General features: G+C 40.7%; 1 protein-coding gene across 9 annotated transcripts in view; it reads left to right on the top strand.

Moving 5' to 3' along the window:
- cep170ab (centrosomal protein 170Ab) overlaps positions 1–20,587 on the top strand; it is a 79,415-nt gene extending 58,828 nt beyond the window's left edge. For 3 of the 9 annotated variants that reach the window (XM_017712883.2, XM_017712887.2, XM_017712882.2), the window contains 4 exons: positions 4,186–4,205; positions 4,546–4,597; positions 18,060–18,111; positions 18,325–20,587. In XM_017712883.2, the coding sequence (XP_017568372.1) occupies positions 4,186–4,205; positions 4,546–4,597; positions 18,060–18,111; positions 18,325–18,545 (345 nt within the window). In that variant the 3' untranslated portion in view covers positions 18,546–20,587. The other 6 variants (XM_017712885.2, XM_017712884.2, XR_005129993.1 and 3 more) reach the window with 5 other exon arrangements.
- Positions 20,588–23,768: the final 3,181 nt, after the last annotated feature.

The following is a 23,768-nucleotide window of genomic DNA, read 5'->3' as shown; positions in this document are numbered from 1 at the left end:
AATGATCGGTAGCGAGCGGGAGAGGCGTCAGAACAGTAGGAAATCCTCTAAAATCATGATAGCTAATTATCTAATTATCTGTTCAGCAAGATACACATTCTGTAAAACCCAAGTCCTAAATTCTTAGATGTATTAAATTTTAAACAAATGAAGTGTATTTCTTTAAACATTTTCTAAGTTTCAGGAATTTTGACATCAAGCTGTGACAGTCTCACAAGCTCTGTACAAATCTCCCAGTCTTTAAGAACATTTGCTGGAGGGATGTAGCTGAGAAAAAGGGTGTACACTGCCTCAACGGTCATCCAGGGTTTGCTTCATTGCTAAATCCTTATGTTCTGCAAGCTGTTCATGGTGCTTGTCAGCATCTATATGGAGATTTGCAAAAATCCTCACTTAATCAGTCCAGCAGGTTACCTAATCTTAATGTTATGAAAGGTGCTATTCATAACATTTTTATTTCAAACTAAGTTTAAGCGGGTTTTTTACAGTTCTTTACAGTTGTTACATCTTGCATACTGCAACCATTTAGGGCAGTGTTGGGGGTATAAAGGTTTTAGTTTAGGCACATGCATGTGGTTATCCCCTTTTGTGCATTTATGCAATTTAGATAGGAGTTTCTTGAGAATGATTGAGCTTACACAAGATTTCTTCCTCTGCTTGATCTTAATAATTAGTCATTTAATAACTAATTAATCAATAATTTGCATATATAATTCCATGTATTAATAACTGAAATGACATTTACACAAGATACCACATTCCAATATACATTTAGAGAATACACACAAGCTTGTCGTAATACTTAAGCATCCACTGTTTACTTCAGTGGCCGTCATATTGGCCAGGCGCATCCCATAGTGAACATAATAGCATAATAGCTTAAAACTAGGTATGCTGCCTTGAGAGGTACAGACTTGGCCTGTAACTGTTTTCATGCTTTTTAGGTATGTTCTATCTATAAGAAAATAACTGAAGCTCAGTCAAAATGATTTCATTTCTTAATTTCCTTGTTATATTTGACAAAGAGGTCATTCCACAACAACTCGCCTAATGCCTGTCTGCTCACATCATGAATTTGCATGAAAAAAAATTGTTTCAAATAATTTTTGTAACCATGTGCAATATAAAACTGTGTAGCCATCCATCCATCCATCCATCCATCATCTTCCGCTTCTCCGGGGTTCGGGTTGCAGGGGCAGCATCCTAAGCAATGAGGCCCAGACCCCCCTTTCCCCAGCTACTTCCACTACCTCCCTGGGGGGGAGGCCAACTGGGCGATATAGTCCCGCCAGTGTGTCCTGGGTCTTCCCCGGGGTCTCCTCCCAGGTGGACTTGCCTGTGACACCTCCCAAGGAAGGCGTCCAGGAGGCATCCTAACAAGATGCCCGAACCACCTCAGCTGGCTCCTCTCAACGTGGAGAAGCAGCGGCTCTACTCCGAGTCCCTCCCGGATGACCAAACTTCTCACCCTATCTCTAAGGGAGAGTCCAGACACCCTGCGGAGGAAACTCATTTCGGCCGCTTGTATTCGTGATCTTATTCTTTCGGTCATTACCCAAAGCTCATGACCATAGGTGAGGGTGGAACGTAGATCGACTGGTAAATCGAGAGCCTTGCCTTATGGCTCAGCTCTTTCTTTGCCACAACAGACCAGTAAAGAGCCTGCATCACTGCTGACCCAGCACCATTCTGCCTGTCAATCTCCTGCTCCCTTGTACCATCACTCGTGAGCAAGACCCCGAGATACTTAAACTCCTCCACTTGAGGCAAGAGCTCATCCCCGACCCAGAGAGGGCTCTCCACCCTTTCCCACCTGAGAACCATGGCCTCGGATTTGGAGGTACTGATCCTCATCCCAGCCGCTTCACACTCGGCTGCAAACCGATCCAGCGAAAGCTGAAGTTCACGGCCTGATGTCCCCAATAGGACCACATCATCTGCAAACAGCAGCGATGTGACCTTGAGGTCACCAAACCAGACACCCTCAATCCTCTGACTGCGCCTAGAAATTCTATCCATAAAAATTATGAATAGAATCGGTGACTAGAAAGAATGAACAGAAAGGGCAGCCCTGACGGAGTCCAACTCTCACTGGGAATGAGTCTGACTTACTGCCGGCCATGCAAACCAAGCTCTGCTTTGTTTGTACAGGGCCTGAATGGCTCGTAGCAAAGAGCCATGTACCCCGTACTCCCGAAGCACCTCCCTCAGAATACCCCAGGGAACACAGTCGAATGCATTCTCCAAATCCACAAAGCACATCCGGTCCCCCTTTTTAAAAAGAGGCACCACCTCCCCAGTCAGCCAATCCAGTGGCACCGCCCCCGATGTCCACGCAATGTTGAAAAGGCATGTCAGCCAAGACAGCCCCACAACATCCAGAGCCTTGAGGGACTCGGGACGGATCTCATCCACCCCTGGAGCCCTGCCGCCAAGGAGCTTTTTAACTACCTTAGCGACTTCGGCCTCAGTAATGGACAAGCCTATTCCTGTGTCCCCAGACTCTGCCTCCTCACTTTCCAAGGCCTCACCAAACTCTTCCCACACCCGGGTTTTTGCCTTGGCAACGACTGAAGCCACAGATCGCTTGGCCTGTTGATACCTGCCAGCTGCCTCTGGTGTCCTACAGGCCAACCATGCCCGGTAGGACTCCTTCTTCAGCTTGACAGCATCTGTCACCTGGGGTGTCCACCACCGGGTTCGAGGATTACCGCCCGACAGGCACCAACTACCTTGCGACCACAGCTACAGTCAGCTGCTTCAACAATGGAGGAGTGGAACATGGCCCATTCTGAGTCAATGTCCCCCACCTCCCCCGATATCTGGTCAAAGTTCTGACGGAGGTGTGAGTTGAAGATCAATCTGACAGGTTCTTCTGCCAGACGTTCCCAGCAAACCCTCACTATACGTTTGGGTTTGCCTGGTCTGACCGGCATCTTCCCCCACCACCTGATCCAACTCACCACCAGGTGGTGATCATTTGACAGCTCAGCTCCTCTCTTTACCCGAGTGTCCAAAAAAGACATGGCCGCAAGTCCGATGACATGACTACAAAGTCAATCATTGAACTGCGGCCTAGGGTGTTCCTGGTGCCATGTGCACTTATGGACATCCTTGTGTTCAAACATGGTGTTCGTTATGGACAAACTGTAGTTTGCACAGAAGTCTGAAGAAAAACTGAACACCACTTGGGTTCAGATCAGAGAGGCCATTCCTCTCAATCACACCCCTCCAGGTCACACTGTCATTGCCCACGTGAGCATTGTCCCCCAGTAGGACAATAGAGTCTCCAGGAGGAGCACTTTCAAGCACCCTTCCCAAGGACTCTAGGAAGGCTGGGTACTCTGAACTGCTGTTCGGTGCATAAGCACAGACAAGAGTCAGGACCCGTTCCCCAACTTGAAGGTGTAGGGAAGCTACCCTCTCGTCCACTGGGGAAAACCCCAACATACAGGTGCCAAGTCGAGGGGCTATGAGAAAGCCCACACCTGTCCGCCGCCTCTAACCATGGGTAACTCTAGAAAAGAATAAAGTCCAGCCCCTCTCAAGGAGATAGGACCCAGAGCCCAAGCTGTGTGTTGAGGTGAGCCCGAATATATCTAGCCGGTATCTCTCAACCTCGCGCACCAACTCAGGCTCCTTCCCCGTCAGTGAGGTAACATTCCAAGTTCCAAAAGCCAGTTTCAACAACCGAGGATCAGAACACCACGGCCCACGCCTTCGGTCACTGCCCGATCCACAATGCACCGAACCCCTACTACTGCCCCTCCCATCGGTGGTGGGTCGATGGGAAGGGGGACTCATGTAGCTCCTTCGGGCTGTGCCCGGCCGGGCACCATGAGTGAATGCCTGGCCACCAGACGCTCGCTGGTGAGCCCCTCCCCCAGGCCTGGCTCCAGGGTGGGGCCCCGGTAACCCTGATCCAGGCAGGGTACACAAGTCCTGCTTTCTTGTTTTCATAGGGGTGATTCTGGACTGTGTAGTATTTTTTTTTTTTTAATAATTCATGAATTAAGATTAAATCTAAATGTAAAAGTTCATCTGCTTACAGCATGAATGAGCTGAAATATTAACTGGCTATAAATGCAACAATAAAAATATAGTACCTAATAAGGTCAAAAGCAATGAAAGTATTATAGCTATTTGCATAAATACATTTTTAAAATGATTTTTTTTTCTCAAAAGCAATCACACCACTGGACTAGGTGAGTTAACTGACCCCTAGGTCAAATAGAAAAAGTAAGACAAACACATAAGTAAACAAAGCTACACTCTTACATATAAGACATACAATAAAGCAGTGCTTTTAAATCCTGCTCATGGAATCCCCCTGCCCTGAACAGTTTCAACAATTCCTTGTTTCAATATGTCTATTCTACCTAATGAACTCATTATTGAGCACTTCATGAGCTGGAACAGGTATGTTAAAGCAGTGAATAGTTGAAACTGTACAAGACAGGGGTCTCCAGAAGGATTAACAAAGAGTGTAATACAATATCTAGAATGCAGCACTGAGATTTACCTAATTTCTCTTTCTGAAAAAAGGCTGGACCACAGCCTCCAGGCTGAAGCAGAGGAGGCTCTGGCTGGCAAACAGGTAGAGGCTTTCACTGTACAGTTTTAGGCAAAAAAATCAGAGACGTATCATTTATACCATTGTCATATTATTGTTTTTTCTTTTGTCATTAAATAAAATATCAACAGGCATGGGTAACCGCATAACCACCAAGCTGACTCACAAAATACCACTCAAAACTCGCAAAGGAAAAAGCTAATACTTCTCCACTAAATATTTGAGTTAGAACTGAATCCATGACATTGTAGTGTTGATAAGTTTCCTTAGACATGTCAGAGAGACATGCACGTTTGGCTATGCATTGTGGTAAAGTGCCAACATATATGAATGATGCCATCGAATGGTTTATTTCCATCTGATAAAAATGACAAAGGTTTCAAGTTGGCTCAAATTTTTCCTGTGTTCAGCTTCTAGCCAGCTAGCTAGCAAGCGAATCATATAAAACAAACCTATGCAGAGCAGAGGGGTCTCCAGGACTGGAGCTGGAATCACAGTGGTACATGATGGTCTAAAACACTTGGATGATTGTGGGTGCCGTGAACTTCAACTTGTTGTCATCCTCTCCACCCACAGAGCGAGGCCCATTGGCTCTGTGCACGTAACGCTTGGCAGTTTCATTTCAGGTTAGCAAAACAATGCTAGCAGAGATGGACTTTGACGCCGGTGTGTCAACAACGTTACGTTTTACACGCAATGTTTGCAAGACCTTCTTCAAATGGCCAACATTGTTCATTGCATCGTCAAGACATTAGCCATGGCTTCTTCAAGAAAAAAGAAAAAGTATTCAAGACGTAGACATCGAGTTATATTGACAACTATGAAGGTAAGTGTTCTGTGTTAGCGCTAGAGTAAAGCTAGGTGTGAATCTAGGTGTTAGCTCTAGCATATTAAACCATACAAAAACTAATTCAGAAAATGAACTAAATGCTAAGTTGTCCTATTTGTTAAACAAATCACAAACCATAAACCAAGGAGAAAAGGCAAACAGAGAATGCCTTTGTTATTTTTACATATGGTTGCAACTATAACAGCTGTAGGGGGCAGTCGTGGGCTGAAGGTTAGGGAACTGGCCCTGTAACTGGAAGGTTGCCGGTTCGATCCAACAGTCCGTGATTGAGGTGTCCTTGAGCAAGACACCTAACTGTGGATAGGGCTGCCCACTGCTCCGGACAAGTGTGCTCACTGCCCCCTAGTGTGTGTGCATTCACTAGTGTGTATGTGGTGTTTCACTTCATGGATGGGTTAAATAAATACAGGTGGAATTTCCCCGTTTGTGGGATTAAAAAAGTATCACTTAACTGCAATTTACCTCTGGGATCAATAAAAGATTCAGATTTTTAGCTATGAAAAAATAAACATTTAAAGACAAAAATATCCAAAAACAGATGTCTTTTGTTTAGTTGTTACCCGATTTACTTTATTGTAAATACTACAGGAGCTTTTGAAGTGTTAGGATCAAAATGATTCTCAGACAAAAGGTTGCACAACACTTTAAGCTATGCATGACAGTATTTTCTAACAGTGCTTTTTTCCCTGAGAGATTAGATGTTGTAAGTAGCTGTAGTTTTGTTTTGTTTGAATTGCACTTGATACTGTTTACTCATTATTGTATGTGCTGCTTTCTGTATTTTTGCAGATTGTTCTAAATGATTCAAGGCCAGTCTCTATGGTTTATTGCCCCTGCTAATGTGTTGCTGGGACAACTTTGTGCAACCATGTGGTAGCACTGCTTTATCAAACTGCACATTATTCACAACAGCGAATTCCTGAAGTTTCTCATGTCTTGAGCTGCACATAGAGTGACCAGCAATGGCACAGGCCGAGAATGTTGGTAAGTAATAATATTTTAAACTTGTGATATAATACTCTGGCCCAGGGTTGCTATCACTGTTCTATGGCTGTGTCTGAACAAGTTTCACTTCCTACTTCAATATACTGGCAGAATTGACTAACATGTAGCACTACTCACCTACCAGATCAGGTAAAATCAAGCCGATTAGAAAGGAGTTTCATTGAACTTTTCAGAAAATATTATATATTTACCCTCGTGCAAAGTTTTGCTACAACTATAGACAACACAGCTGGCTCTAACTAATGAAAGTGTTAGCTAGTGCAGTGTTTCCCAATCATACCAACTGGCTGTACCTTAGCTAATGCTTAATACCACTCATCAGCTAATCACAAATTGAAGTGACTGAGATATAACCTCATTTCCAAAAAAGTTGAGATACTGTGCAAAATGTAAATAAAAGCAAAATGCAATTATGTAAAAATTATTTAAACCCTATTGAAATTGAATTGAAAATAGCAAATACAGCAAATGTTGAAACTGAGAAATGTTATTAGTTTTTTAAAAATAGGTGCCCATTTTGAATTTGAAAAAAGTTCAAAAGGCTGGTAAAATTGTGGAATGCTAAAAAAAAAAAAAAAAAAAGGTGGTTAATTGGCCACAGGTCAGTAACAGTGATATAACAAAGCATCCCAGGGAGGCTGAGCCTTTCAGAAGTAAAGATGAGGAGGGGTTCATCACTCTGTGAAAGACAATCATAATCAAATAGTGCAAGAATAAGAATACAAGAACAAGAATAACGTTTCTCAATGTAAGATAGCAAAGAACTTTTACTCTATATAATATCATTAAAAGATTCAGAGAATCTGGAGACAAGGCCAAACACCAGTATTTTCTGGCTAAGGGCTCTGAGATGGCATTGTGTTAAAACCAGATATGATTCTGTAGTGGAAATCACTGCATGGGCTCAGGAACACATTAGAAAAACACTGCTGCAACCACACATGTTAAAACTCTAAAACGCAAAGAAGAAAGCAAACATACCCAGGATCAAGAAACGCTGCCACCTTCTCTGGGCCCAAGCTCATTTAAAATGGACTGAGGGGAAGTGGAAAAGCGTCCTGTGGTCCTACGAATCAACATTTGAAGTAATGGACACTGTGTCCTCCGGGTTAAAGACCACTCAGCTTGTTATCAGCACACAGTTCAAAAGTCAGTATTCATGATGGTGTGTGGGTGCATTAGTGCGCATCATGCACATCTGGGAAGGCACCATTAATACTGAACAGTATTTGCATGTTTTAACAACATATGCTGCCATCCAGATGTTTTTTTTTTAATTGTTTGATTGCCCCTTTTCACTAAAAGCCATGTTTATTTCAGCAAGACAATGGTTAACCACATTCTGTATAAATTACTCCATATTAAAAGAGCCCGGGTGCTAAAGGACTGTGCTGCAATACAGACCTGTCACCCACTGAAAACATTTGGAGGGTTATAAAATGAAAAATATGACAAAGGAGACCACAAACTGTTGAATAGTTGAAATCCTGCATCAAACAAGAACAGGAAAATATTTAACTTTCAAAACTATAGCAATTGTTCTCCTTGGTTCCCAAACACTTACAGAGTGTTGTTAACAGAAGAGATGATGAAACACAGTGGTAAACATGCCATGGGCATATATTTAAAAAAAAAAATAATAACAATTTGCAGTTTCAGTGTTTGTTGTGTTGTCTTTGTAGTATTTTCCTTTAAAAAATATGGTTTACATGATTTGCATATCATTGTGTTCTATTTTTATTTACATTCTGTAGTGTTGTAACTTTTGGAAATGGGGTTGTATGTTGCTGTAAGAGGAGTTCTGAAATGTGCAGGAATGTATGTGCTTGGAAACACTGGCCTAAATTTAGAAGCAAATTATGCAGGGCTACGCAACCCTGGCGTAGCCTTTATCAGCCAATTATTGAAAATATATTAACAAATACATACCGCCCATTTTATTAGGAACATGTACTTTGTGTCTGCACTCATTGTGCATTTTATCAGGTGTATCAGGTTTTTCCACTTGCACCATGTGTTTTACAAATACGCATTGTAGTCCAATTGTCTATCTGTCTAATTTGTTAGCACCCCCTTTATCCTGTTTTGCAATGGTCTGGACCACGAGGTATTACTTGGGCAGTGGTACATTCTCTTTACTGCAGTGGCCAGCAATACTGCTGTGTGCGATCCTCTCACAGACAGTGCTGAAAATGATCATGTAATACCTGCTCAGTGGTGGTCCAGAGCATTGATGAACAGAGTAAAAAGAGGCTACAATATATGCAGAACAGATAGACTGCAATCTGTAATTGCAGAACTACAAAGTTGACATGAAAAAAATAGTAACAAATAAAGTGGCCAGTAAGTATACACACTTAAGGTAACAGGACTCGTGCTTTGTATAAACAAACTCTAGTAAGCACACTCTGTTAAAATAATTTACATATGAACATGTTAAAAGACAATATTTAACAGTACAGTCTGGGTTATTTAACCATGCAAATTAGCAGTATATGAAAATAATTAGTAGTTTTCAACTCTTTATGGCCCTCTACTCTAACACACCTAAGTTAGCCCAAGAAGTGCCCTCTAATGCAATTATTAGTTTAATCAGGATGTATTGAGAGCAAAGAATACACTATAAATATGCTAATCAGGTACCAAGACTGAGAACCACTGACATAAGATATGTATCTTATCTAGGGGTGTGAAGCCAGGGCCTGCGGATAAAATGGCAGCACTCTCAGCAAGACCTAAGCAAAGAGCAGTTTTTGACAGTGTACGGTAAGATATGAGTGTTGACATGACTACTTAAAAATGCTTGGAATACCAATGGATAAATAGTTGAGTTAACACTGTGATATATATGGTTGTTGTTTACAGGAGCACTCTGTACAAAGCTCTGTCTGAAGATCTGCCAGACTTCTGTCCCGCATGAGGTTAACAAGGAAACTTTAGACAATGTTACATGTTAGACTTTGCTTTTTGATGTAGGTTTGTTTATTTATTTATTTATTTATTTATGTAAGCCCAATGAGTAGCTACAGAACACAAAATGTTTGAAACCTGTCTTTGGCACAGTTCTGATTGCCATTATAATTGATGGTTTGGAGCTCTCAAATCAGAAAGAGTGATGATCACAAAGCATTTTAATTGTTTCAAAATAAATGAATGTATTTGCAGTTTGCTTGTCATTGTTTATATTTTTTCAAGTACAAATTTTTCACCTGATGACTTACTATTTAGAAAAGCAAAGCGGTCATAGTTTAAGCTGCAGAAAATGTACAGGAAACGTAAAGTGAACACATGTAAAAGATACATTTATGCATATGTAGCCTCAAATATTTGCCTTGCCACTGGTTCCCAACCTCAGTCCTGGAGTACCCCTGCCCTGCAGTTTTCCTTCAACTCATGAAGGCTTGCATTAACTGATTACCTTGATTAGACTAAACAGGAAGCAGTGTCTTCCATATATTTTTGCATTAGCAATAATAGCAAAACAAATAATAACAAAGCCTATAAACAGGAAGGAAGGAACTTGCTTTTAACCATGCTTACAAACAAAAGTATTGAGGCATTAGTTTTTCTGATTAAGGAGACCTGTGTGGCTGCAGAAAGGAAATTGTGAGTTGGCTGTTCATTTCTGCAGCCTCAAAGGCACAATACACATAACCCAAGGCAGAAGTACATTACAGGTTCTCCTGCACATAGCGAATTGTGCTCTCTTGGAATAACGGCCACGGATGGCTGTAGCATCACCAGAGATCAAATTCCTCAAAGATCAAATCTCCTGATGATAGGGCCAATGTCTTCAGAAAATGTAACCAGTATTAAAATATTAACTAGAAAGAGAAAGTTTGTGAACAAGCTTTAAGCTAATTGCATTAAAATGTTAAAAAGATGGTAGATTGATGGTTGTTAAAATGTTGCTAATCGGATGCTGCAGTATCCTAGGTGGATGTGTTGTTAGGTGCTACCATAAATGAAGTTTCACATTAAATTCTATGCTACCTTAAATTTAGTGCTATGTTTACTGCAGTTCCACCTTAAATTCAGTGCCTCCTTAATTGAAGTTCCACATTAAATTCAGTGCCACCTTAATGTTAGTGCCACCTTAGCTTATGTACCCCTTTAATTCAGTGCTATGTTAAATGTAGTTTGACCTTAAATTCAGTGCCACATTAAATGTAGTTCCATCTTAAAAGAAGTTCCACTTTAAATTCTGTGCCACCTTAAATTATGTTCTACCTTAAAATCAGTGCCACCTTAAAATTAGTATTTCTGTGTATGAGTGTCTGTGAGGGGAGATGTCTATTGTGACAGGAAGAGAGGAAGATAAATGGAGTAGGGATAATCCTAAAGGAACAGCTTGGGTAAAGTGTTCTGGATGTAAAGAGAGTGTCAGACAGGGTCATGAGCCTGAAGTTGGAGGTTGATGGTGTAATTTTGAATGTGGTCAGTTCATATGCACCACAGGTTGGTTGTCAGTTAGAGGAATTTTGGAGTAAGATGGATGAAGTGGTAGATGGTGTCCCTAGAGAGGAGAGATTGGTGATTGGTGCATCAATGGACATGTTGGTGAAGGGAACAGAGGGGATGAAGAGGTGCTGGGTATGTATGGTGTGAAAGACAGAAATGCAGAAGGTCAGATGGTTGTAGATTTTGCAAAGAGAATGGAAATGGCTGTGGTGAACACGTATTTTCAGAAGAGGGATGAACATGGGGTGGAGGGAGGTGCACACAGGTGGATTATATCCTTAGCAGGAGATGCCACCTAAAGGAGATTGGAGATTGTAAAGTGGTACCAGGGGAAAGTGTAGCAAGGCAGCATAGGGTGGTTGTCTGTAGAATGAGATTAGAAACAGAAGAGGAAGAGAGTGAAGACAGAGCCAAAGATTAGATGGTGGAAGCTGAAGGAGGAGGATGGTTGCAGGCAGTTCAGGGAAAAATTGCAACAGGCCCTTGGGGGCAGTGAGGAGCTACCTGAGGACTGGGAAAATACAGCTAAGGTGATGAGAGAAACTGGCAAAAATGTGTTGGGTGTTTCCTCTGGTCAGAGGAAAGAAGACAAGGAAAGTTGGTGGTGGAATGAGGAAGTCCAGGAGAGTATTCAGAAGAAGAAGGCAGCTAAGAAAAAGTGGGATAACCAGAGAGATGAAGGAAGTAGGCAGGACCGTGAGGCTAGCCACATAGCGAAAAAGAATGGTGGCAAAGGCTCAGGCCTATGATGAGCTGTATGAGAGGCTGGACAGTAAAGAAGGAGTAAAGGACTTGTATCGTTTGGCTAAACAGAGAGATAGAGCTGGATAGGATGTACAGCAGGTTAGGCTGATAAAGGATAGAGAGGGAAATGTACTAGTGAGTGAACAGAGAGTGTTGATGGAAGGAGTACTGTGAAGAACTAATGAATGAGGAAAACGAGAGAGAGAGGAGGACAACGGGGGGAGAGATAGTGGATCAGGAAGTGCAGAGAATTGGTAAGGTGGAAGTGAGGGCAGCTTTAAAAAGGATGAATAATGGAAAGGCAGTTGGTCCAGATGACATACCTGTGGAGGCATGGAGAAGTTTGGGAGAGAAGGCAGTGGACTTTTTAAACAGGTGGTTTAACAAAATCCTGGAGAGTGAGAGGATGCCTGATGAGTGGAGAAGCAGTGTACTGGTCCCCATTTTTAAGAACAAGGGTGATGTGCAGAGCTGCAGTAACTACAGAGGTATAAAGTTGATGAGCCACACCATGAAGGTATGGGAAAGAGTTGTTGAAGCAAGGCTAAGGCAAGAGGTTCAGATCAGTGAGCAGCAGTTTGGTTTCATGCCCAGAAAGAGTACCACAGATGCAATTTTTGCGTTGAGAGTGTTGGTAGAGAAGTACAGAGAAGGTCAGAAGGAGCTACATTGTGTCTTTGTGGATCTAGAGAAGGCATATGATAGGGTGCCAAGACAGGAACTGTGGTACTGTATGAGGAAGTCAGGTGTAGCTGAAAAGTATGTTAGGGTGGTGCAGGACATGTGTGAGGATAGTGAGACAGTGGTGAGGTGTGCAGTTGGAGTGACAAAAGGTTTCAAGGTGAAGGTGGGGTTACATCAGGGATCAGCTTTGAGCCCCTTCTTGTTGGCAGTGGTGATGGACAGGTCGACAGATGAGGTCAGGCAGGAGGCTCCATGGACCATGATGTTTGCAGAGGACATTGTAATTTGTCGTGAGAGTAGAGAGCAGGTGGAAGAGAATCTGGAGAGGTGGAGGTTTGCACTGGAGAGGAGAGGAATGAAGGTCAGTAGAGACAAGACAGAATACATGTGTGTGAATGAGAGGGAGACAGGTGGAAAGGTGAAGATGCAAGGAGTAGAGGTCGTAAAGGTGGATGACTTCAAATATCTTGGGTCAACCATCCAGAGCAATGGACATTGTAGAAAAGAGGTGAAGAAGAGGGTGCAGGCAGGCTGGAGTGGGTGGAGACGGGTGTCAGGGCTGATGTGTGACAGAAGGATAGCAGCAAGAGTGAAAGGGAAGGTTTACAAGACAGTAGTGCTGAGATTTTCATTGGGAGTGACAAGGATGGACAAGATTAGAAATGAGCAGATCAGAGGGACAGTGAAGGTGGAGCAGTTTGGAGATAAAGCCAGAGAGGCCAGGTTGAGATGGTTTGGACATGCGTTGAGGAGGAATAGTGGATATATTGGGCAAAGAATGCTGGAGATGGAGCTGCCGGGTAGAAGGAGAAGAGGTAGACCTCAGAGAAGGTTTATGGATGTAGTGAAGGTGGACATGGAGATGGTTGGTGTGAAAGTAGAGGAGGCAATGGATAGGGCAAAGACGAGGCAGATGATCCGCTGTGGCAAACCCTAAAGGGAGCAACCGAAAGAAGAAGAAGAAGGATAATTTTACGAAATCGGATTGCTTAGAAAAGCACAAGCACACTCCAAGGGTATACCTATGATCCTGCAAAGTTGCATGGTTCTAGCTCGAAAACTGGGAGGAGTAGCATTTAGCTTTTGAGTTTAGAATAATGATCAGAAAAAGATTAAGAAGAACAGTAATTTGGCTTTTAACAAGTGTGGAGTATATACATCGTATTTTATTGTTTTCTGAGATTTACACTCTGCAGAAGTCAAGCCTGTAAAGGGTTATTTATATACAGTGTGGGTGTATACATACATACATATACGTGTGTATGTACACACACACACACACGCACAGACACACACACACACACACACACACACACACACACACACACACACACACAAAGTGAGTACACCCCTAACATTTCTTCAAATATTTTATTATATCTTTTCATCGGACAACATTATAGAAATGAAACTTGGATATAACAAAGTAATCAGTGTACAGCTTGTATAGCAATATAGATTTACTGTCCTCTGAAAATAACTCAACACACAGCCATTAATGTCTAAATAGCTGCCAACACAAATGAATACACCACACAGTGAACATGTCCAAATTGTGCTCAGTGTCAATATTTGTGTGACCACCATTATTATTTAGCACTGCTTTAACCCATGTGGGGATGGAATTCACCAGAGCTGCACAGGTTGCTACTGAAATCCTCTTCATCACGGAGCTGGTGGATGTTAGACACCTTGCGCTCCTCCTCCTGTTTGGGGTTGTTATTGTCTTGGAAAACTGCCATGCGACACAGTTTCCAAAGAGAGGGGATCATGTTCTGCTTCAGAATGACACAGTACATGTTGGAATTCATGTTTCCCTCAATGAACTGCAGCGCCCCAGTGCACGCAGCACTCATGCAGCTCCAGACCATGATGCTACCACCACCATGCTTGACTGTAGGCAAGAGACAGTTGTCTTGGTACTCCTCACTAGGGCACCACCACACATGCTGGACACCATCTGAGCTAAACAAGTTTATCTTGGTCTCGTCAGACCACAGGACATGGTTCCAGTAATCCATATTCTTGAACTGCTTGTCTTCAGCAAACTGTTTCCAGGCTTTCTTGTGCAACTTCAGAAAAGCCTTCCTTCTGGGACGATGGCCATGCAGACCAAGTTGATGCATTGTGCAGTGTACGGTCTGAGCACTGACAGGCTGATCTCCCACTTCTTCAACCTCTGCAGCAATGCTGGCAGCACTCTTAATTATAAATAAATTCATCTATTTTTGAAGCCAACCTCTGGATATGATGCTGAACATGTGGATTCAACGTCTTTGGTCAATACTGGCGAGGCCGGTTCAGAGTGGAACCTGTCCTGGAAAACCGCTGTGTGACCTTGGCCACTGTGCTATAGCTCAGTTTCAGGGTGTTAGCAGTCTTCTTACAGCCTAGGCCATCTTTGTGGAGAGCAACAATCCTATTTCTCACATCCTCAGAGAGTGAGGTGCCATGTTAAATATCCAGTGGTCAGTATGAGCAAATTGTACCTAAACCACAAAATTTAACAGCCCTGCTCCCCATTCACACTTTATATTCTCCCTCTTTTTTAGTACGCCAGTTTCAGTAAAGCTGAGTCATGGACTCGAACTTCAGCTTGTGTGAGTTCTTTGGAAATGCCACACTCTGCAACATGATTATTCATAATATTATTAATGTGCAGTTCTCTCCGTTTTATAGCTATGTGTGGAACAACTGAACCAGTATGTATTGGTTCCTCTTCATTTTCCGTGTACTACACTGACATATTCAAATGCTCTGGCTCTGTTTGTTGTGTAAAAGTCATAAGATGATAATAAAATATATTTTTTATTTCAAAGAATTTTGTTAATGTCATGTTTTTATATGAGGCGTATTGTACTTTCATCATTTATCACTGTTCTTTTGAGGGCAAAAGAATGACATTGTGGTAAGTAATGATTAACCCCTGCTATTTTGTTAGCTTTCAGTAAGAAAATGTGACTGGTTTACTTTAGCTGGCACAAACAGGAATCCATTATGAAAAATCTGTATTTAATGAGTAATTAAGTGTGACTGGTTCATCACTTCACTTTAGGAATTGACTCTGAATAGTCTTGTATTTTTCTTACTCTGACACACCTCAACCAGCACAAAATTAGTTAATTAGCAAATTAGTTCATCAGTAAATTAGCAGTTCAGTTGAGTTCAATCAGGTGTACTAGATAAGGTAAAGTACAAAAATGTGCATAGAATTAAGGATTTTTTATGACCCTAGGAGAAAGGCACTGGACTTTCCCTGTTATGAACTAATTTCCGAGTTCAGTGGTAACTGTAGGTTAAACCATCCCCTCATGAGGCACTGTGTATCAACACTGGAGTGAAAACGTCATATTACTGACATGGAAATTTAATTAAAACTATGGCAACTGTCACAAATGAGGACTAGTTGCAGATTGAAGAGTGTGAGATTTTCATTTTATTAAATAAACAGACACCAGATAAGTAGAAACTCACAAGGTAACATAAGAAATCAAAAACAATAAACTCAAGACCTGACAGATACAGGCAAATACAAGGGCTGCTTACACAGCATGATGAAGTAGAAGGACAAGATGATGAGAGGATGGAGCTACAGAAAAAACACAGCTGACTTTAAAAGACACACTATTCCAGAGCACTGTGCCTCAGGTGGATCTTGTGACAAAAAACATTATTTGACACATGAATTCCTGATAAATTCAGGTGCTGAAGCCTTTATTACCTTTATGTTCATTCATTAGTACATGCATTAGTAATTTAATCTCATGGGTCTTAATATATACACTATATTGCCAAAAGTATTCACTCGTCTGCCTTCACACGCATATGAAATTGAGTGAGATCCCATTCTTAAAATCACTGGCTCGCAGTCTCTGCTCTAATTTATCCCAAAGGTGTTCTTTCAGGTTGAGGTCAGGACTCTGTGCAGGCCATTCATTCTTCCACACCAAACTCGCTCGTCCATGTCTTTATAGACCTTACTTTGTCCACTGGTGTGCAGTCATTTTGTAACAGAAAGGGGCCATCCTCAAACTGTTCCCACAAAGTTGGGAGCATGAAATTGTACAAAATCTCTTGGTGCTGAAGCATTAAGAGTTCCTTTCACTGGAACTAAGGGGCCGAGCCCAACTCCTGTAAAACAACACCACACCATAATCCCCCCTCCACCAACCTTACACTTGGCACAATGCAGTCAGACAAGTGCCGTTTTCCTGGCAAACGCCAAACCCATCGGCTTGCCAGAAGGAGACGTGTGATTCATCGCTCCAGAGAACATGTCTCCACTGCTCTAGAGTCCAGTGGTGGTGTGTTTTACACCACTGCATTCGACACTTTGCATTGTGCTTGGTGACCTAAGGCTTAGATGCAGTTGCTCAGGCTTGGAAACTCATTCCATGAAGCTCTCTACGCTGTTCTTGAGCTAATCTGAAGGCCACATGAAGTTTGGAGGTCTGTAGCGATTAATTCTGCAGAAAGTTAGCGACCTCTGTGCACTATGCACCTCAGCATCCACTGACCCTGCACTGTCATTTTATGTGGCTGCCGTTCCCAGTCGCTTCCACTTTGTTATAATACCACTGACAGTTGACTGTGGGATATTTAGTAGCGAGGAAATTCCATGACTGAAATAGGTGGCATCCTATCACAGTACCATGCTGGAATTCACTGAGCTCCTGAGAGCGACCCATTCTTTCGCTAATGTTTGTACAAGCAATCTGCATGACTAGGTGGAAATGATTGGAGTAAATGCCTTAATTACTGGCAGGTCATGTAGACTTAATGTAAAGTGTTACCAGAAATCCTGTTCTTTGGTGATTCTATTACACTGTACATTTAATAGGCCACTGCATACCCACAAAGCCTAGGATTTTTATGCTCAGACTATATGAAAATGCTTGCTTCAGTTGACGTACAGTGTGAAAAGGAGCCCCTACAGACAGCTCTGGCTACAGAAAATTTAGTTATTAATTTGTCAATTCCTTAATTACTAGCAGATCATGTACCCTTAATGTAAGGTGTTACCGGCTTCTTAAATTGTACAATTGACTTTAAGAGCAAAATGTGAGCTCCTATGAAGCATTAGCTTTAGATGAGATTCCTGCTGTCACTGAGCTACAAATACTGCTAATGAATAAGACAAATGAGGAGCATATGATCAAAACTTTACAGCTGTACAAAAGTGCATTTCTGGAATGGAATGAGCCCTACTCTTCTCCACTGCAGTGCTACTTGATCCAAGGTTACTAATGTAACACAGCTAGCTAATGCACATTGTTAAAAATCAGCTAGATTGTCACGATTTAACTATTAAGATATTTTGGAACAATAAGATCTAACACAGTGTCACTAGTCTACTATTGACCTAACTGAAAGATCCTCAGGACTTGAGAAAAAATACCGAAAATGTTGATCCAAGTATGCGAATAAAGGCTGTAACTGAATGAAGAGAGAGCCAACATATCAGCTATCAACATATCAGTCAATTTTGACTTGTGCTTGAAGGATTAAAAGTGCTTGACTTGTGATTCTCAGTAAACTTAGCAGTCTTGGAATTTTTCTCCAGGCTTTCCTTGAGTAACATGAATAATTTAACTTACCAATGTTTAAATGCTTAAACTGTCCAATTTTTGGGAGACTGCTGTATGTCTACCAAAATTCTGAGATTTGTCCTAAAAGCCTCATTAATGAGCAGATGTTTATCTGTTCTAATTCTGATCTTTTTTTCACTTTGTGATATGCCAGGAGATCTCCTCCATCCTTAAAGACCTGAAGCAAGTTGAGAGACAGCTGTTAGGTAAGCAAAAAGGAGTAATTTTATTTATCACTGTAAGATGTCATTGTTTTCATTTAAATATGTAAAATTGTTATTCAGTATGTAATAATTAGCTATAAAATATGATGCTGGTTGAATTCAAACAGTTACCCATTCTTACATATAAAACAACACTTTATGGTGTATTTTTGAGTTATTTAGTAAACAGTGTTGTTTTCTATCTCCAACTCTCAGTCATTGACATCATGCTGGATCCTGATGGCACTCTGGATGCTCTGACCAATTTGGGTATCACCAGCCCTCTTGTGACTGAGATTAGGGTGAGTCCGGGTGCCCAGAACCAAAGTGGAAGCCATCGGGATGGGGAGGGATCAGCCAGTACCCCCATGTTTTTCTCAGCTGAGCAAGATCTTGGTCTAATGACTAAAGTACAGAGCAATACAATCCAAAAATGATGACGTCTGTGATTTTACACAGAGAAGATGCACCATGGACATATGCCCTTTTGAACACATCTGAACCAACAAAAACTTAATTAGCATGGATATGTATTTTTCTGTTATGCTACAAATCTGTCCTGTCACAATAATGTTGCATTTAAAAGTTTGCTTCAGCTATTCCAAGTGACTTGGGACATTGCCCAACATTTTAAAAATATTTTAGAATTACTTAAGATCTCTTCTGAACAGCACTGCAAAAGAAAAAGGTTTTGCTTCTTCTATTTTTGCTAATTTGTCACATTTAAATGTTTTAGATCATCCAACTAATTTTAATATAAGATAAAAGATAGATAGATAGATAGATAAAAGATAAAGACAACGCAAATAAACACAACATGGTGTCTTCCAAAAAGTTCCCCCTTCGACTCATCAGTCCACAGAATTTTAATCCATAACTCTTGAGGGTGATTTAAATGTTTTGGGACAAATGCCATTTTTTCCCCAGAAACCTTCTTATTGTGGAATCATGTACATTGATCTTCACTGAGGCAAGTGAGGCCTGCAGTTCATCTGGGTTCTTTTTGGAATTTTGGTAGGCTAGCCGCTCCTGAGAAGGTTCACCACTGTTCCAGAATTTCTGCATTTGTGGATAACAGCTCTCTCTCTTGAAGTACAGATTTTTTGCTGTAAAAGTAATGGGCAAGACATTTTTTTCTTTTTACAATATCGCTATTAAATATGTGTTATTGCTCAGTACAAAACAATATTTTTTTCTGTGAAATTTGCAGTAAACACTAGCAGATATATATTGGATTAAAAAAAACAGTATTGCCATACACTATATAATATAATTCTATAAATACAGCAACCTTACTGTAAAACACAGGCAGCTGTGATTGCCAGAAATACCTTAAAGTATGAACTTGAAAACTGAAAATACTATAATGCAATTCAGCATACTTGTAAAAAGTATTTTCTCCAAATAAATTGCCATTACACTTTTGAAGGTAGATAGTTTTAATTACAGCAAAACTTAAATCGATTTTGCAATCGTTACTGTAAAAATCACAAAATAGTTTTTGTATTGCTATGTATGGTCTGTTGATATTTTGGATATGGTAAATTCCAATTTTAATTATTTTTTTTGCTATTTATCAGTATTTCCACATACATTTCAGAGACATTTCTACAATGTAATCATGCCTGGGCATGGCTAGTGAAATTGATCCCAGTAGTCAATTGAATTTGGTTAATGGTTTGATTTACTCAGGGGCCATTACTTTTTCACATAGGGCCAAACAAGGCTGGCCAGCATTTTTACTTCAATTTATGAAACCACCATTTAAAAATAGTATTTTGTGTTTACTTGCATTAACTTTGTCTAATATTAAAAGTAGTCAATGATCTGAAACATTCAACTACAACAAATATGCAAAATAGAATAAGCTGGGAAGGAGGCAAATACTCTTTCACAGCACTGTTTTCTTCCTTATATTCAGTTATTTTATAGATGTATTTATTACTATATTTCTTCCAGTAGGTAACTGTTAATGGAAAGTAGTTGATATTTTGCCTCCAGGGACTGATAGAGTTAAGAAAATTCAAGTAATATGATTTAAAAGACAATATATGACAAGCTTGGTGCTGGAAATATCCCTGAGGCAAAGCTGATTTCTGTCTGCTATGTCAAATTAATTAATGAGCAAATGCTTAAAAATGACCAACTGATAAGAAGTATAACAGTAATATTTATGGAGTTTATGAAGTTTGTTGTTGTTTTGGTGTTGTCTTGATATTTTTCAGCTCTCTGTTACAGTAAAATGTACAAATCATTTATTTTGATGTGAACTACTTTTATTGTGGCTATAGCACATTTATTCCTTGTCTATTGCTGGAATCTTATTTTGCAGGGCCAATTTGTATTTTTTGACATAAGATTTAATATAGAATTTTGCTGCTTATCTCTAATAATACCTGCTTCACTTTCACCCTAATTATTATATTTCGTCGTTTGTTGTGTCGTAAAGTGCCCATGATTAAAATCAATTGAACATTAATTATCACAATTTTAATGCTATTTTGCACAGCCCTATTTACACGTGTATCAACCTTAGGCACTGGGACCATATTTTCTATTTGAAACACATTGTTTAAAAATCAGAGATGCCTCCATAGTCACTAGTCATCATCAGAATTTTATGAAGAACTTTCATAACGCTGGTATTTAGAAATACAGTAAGTACTGTACTTGTTGTTTTTTATTTTATGCGTTTCAACAAGCACATTTGCATCGATTGGAAAAGAAATTCTAGTATGTAAAAATCTGACAACCAGCTTCCTCTATGCAGTCTTTTAATGTCTCCACTCTGTGCATTACAGATTTCTAAATGATGCCTTTTTTTAGCTTTGTTTTGCAAATTTTATAGAACAATAAGAACTTTTATTTACCAGTCCCAGTCGGTACTTCGATTAAAATTAGTCTCAGGGTTCATACACTATTTAAACTGTGGAATTCCATGACTGTTCCTGGATATGACATCAAATTTCCATTAAAAATTCCTGAGCGACATACCATCTATGCCAGTATATTATGATACTGACATACCATTTTCTGTTTTAGTGCTATTTTCAGTGATGTATTTGAGGATACATAAGGAAGATATAAGTATAAGGAACATTTAATTTTATGCACTTTGTGCATGGTATGATTGACGGTTTACATTTAACTCATTTGGTTAAAATCCATAAAAAGGAAACATGGGATGCACAAGTTCATTAACTTTTAATGTTAAACTTTAAATTCACCTGCGCATGGTACTGTGACACGCTTGAAAATACCATGATATTAAGTTATCATTAACCACAGCACTAATTTAACATATAGGCAGGAAACAACCTATGTTATCCATATTAGTTTGTACAATTATTAGTAAGTAAAAATGCAGTTTAAATGGAATAACTGCGAGTGAAACTGAAATCTGACCCATGCATGGATAAACCAACCTCAGAGAATGGATCTGTCTTTTTACTCAATATATTAATGTTCCATAATTTCAGAGCTTACATATTTTGTTTTGACTCCTCCATCATCCCATATTTTCATGTACAAACATGTCCATTGGTTCCATTTGTAAAGAGCGGTTTAGCACCTTATCTTAACACGTATGTGCAGACTTCATGATTTGGTGGACAGCAAGCCCTTCAAACAACGTGACAACCCAAAGCTAGCAAGTTAGCCTTTATAGTAGCGCTTCCATGACTGCAGGTTTCTCTGAGATATGGTATGGTAAGTATCATACAAGTCATCATGCGAGTCCCTGCAGACATACACTCTCAACCAGATACCACAATGGCAGAAGAAGCTATGGCAGGCCTTTGTGATAAAAACATGGTAATGTCTGTTTTAACACATAAAAACAGAATTTTGTGTTTTAGCATGTTAATGTTAACGTGTTTTGAACAAAAAAAAGGAAAAATGATCAAAAGATGACTCAGCATTGCTATTAAACAGGGGTGTTTAATCTTGTCCACAAAGTGCTGGTGTGTCTGCAGGTTTTCATTACAAAGCATGAGCACACTTTTTAACCCTTATCAGTGTGAAGACAGACACGAGCTGAATAAACAAGCAGAATCAGGTGTGCTTGATAAGAAACCTGCAGCCGCATTGTGGATAACACTAGGTACCCCTGTTCAAGCAGTCAAAGCTAACATACTTATGCACAAAATGAAACAGTCTTTTGGTTAAAACTGGGGTATGGAATGCACTTTGTAAATAAAATAACTATGTGCTTAAATTTAATAATAATTATGAGCTAAACTTATAATTATCTCCATAAAAAACGTACCTCCATACACTGCACCATCCTTTTAAAAGGCAAATAAGGAAAGTGGGCATGTGGTAGTTTTGCAGGATACAGACGTCTAATGAGGTCGGCCATAGGTGAGCATCAGCTCACTTACTATAAATATTTCAAATAAAACAAAATTCACAGGCTTTAAACCTCATTGTTAGCTGTCATGTGTGAAGTAATTCCTAATATGAATATGCATGTATGTCCAGATTTGAGGCCAGATTTGAGGTTGATGTTGCCCTATTTTTTTGGTCAAGTTATTATGACTAAAGTTTTATTGACATGTTAACACACATTTACAAAAGACCTTTGACACTAATGGTATCCTGTGTTTTCTTTATGGATAGATGTCAAAGTGGAAAGGATTCTAATCAATTAACAGTTGTTCTGGGACTGATTCCAGATACTTTTCTAATCATTTTCTAATGGGATCTAATGGTGTCTAATGGTAACCATTAAGCCAATTCCCATTAGGAAGCAAAATCATCAGGTTTTATTCTTAATAGTTCTAATCATCTTCAGCATAGTTTTCATAAGTTTCAGCAGTAGCCTGTTTTTTTTCCTGTGAATAAACCCGCCATTGTGTCTTATTGTCATGGTAGGTCTTATTTGGGTTATATTTTTCAGTAGAACAAAGCTAAAATACCTCTCCTTGGATCACCACCTTATCGTGGTGGAGGGGTTTGCGTGCTTGAATGATCTTAGGAGCTATGTTGTCTGGAGCAAAAGCTCCTGGTAGGGTCTCCCATGGCAAACTGGTCCTAGGTGACAGGTCAGATAAAGTGTGATCCATAATAACCCCTATGAAAAGACGAAAACAGGACTTGTGTACCCTGCCCGGAACAGGGTTACCGGGGCCCCACCCTGGAGCCAGGCCTGGGGGAGGGGCTCGCCAGCGAGCGTCTGGTGGCCAGGCATTTACTCATGGTGCCCAGCCCGAAGGAGTTACATGAGTCCCCCCTCCCATCGACCCACCACCAATGGGAGGGGCAGTAGTAGGGGTTTGGTGCGTTGTGGATCGGGCAGTGTCCGAAGGCGTGGGCCTTGGCGTTCTGATCCTCGGTTGCTGAAACTGGCTTTTGGAACTTGGAACGTTACCTCACTGGCGGGGAAGGAGCCTGAGTTGGTGCGCGAGGTTGAGAGATACCGGCTAGATATAGTCGGGCTCACCTCAACACACAGCTTGGGCTCTGGGTCCAATCTCCTTGAGAGGGGCTGGACTTTATTCTTTTCTGGAGTTGCCCATGGTGAGAGGCGGCGGGCAGGTGTGGGCTTTCTCATAGCCCCTCGACTTGGTGCCTGTATGTTGGGGTTTTCTCCGGTGGACGAGAGGGTAGCTTCCCTACGCCTTCGGGTTGGGGAACGGGTCCTGACTGTTGTCTGTGCT

The sequence above is a fragment of the Pygocentrus nattereri genome, chromosome 30 (assembly GCF_015220715.1).
Source record: "Pygocentrus nattereri isolate fPygNat1 chromosome 30, fPygNat1.pri, whole genome shotgun sequence".
Taxonomy (NCBI): Eukaryota; Metazoa; Chordata; class Actinopteri; order Characiformes; family Serrasalmidae; genus Pygocentrus; species Pygocentrus nattereri.
Note: the sequence above shows the minus strand (reverse complement) of the source record. Positions and strands in the feature narration are given on the sequence as shown.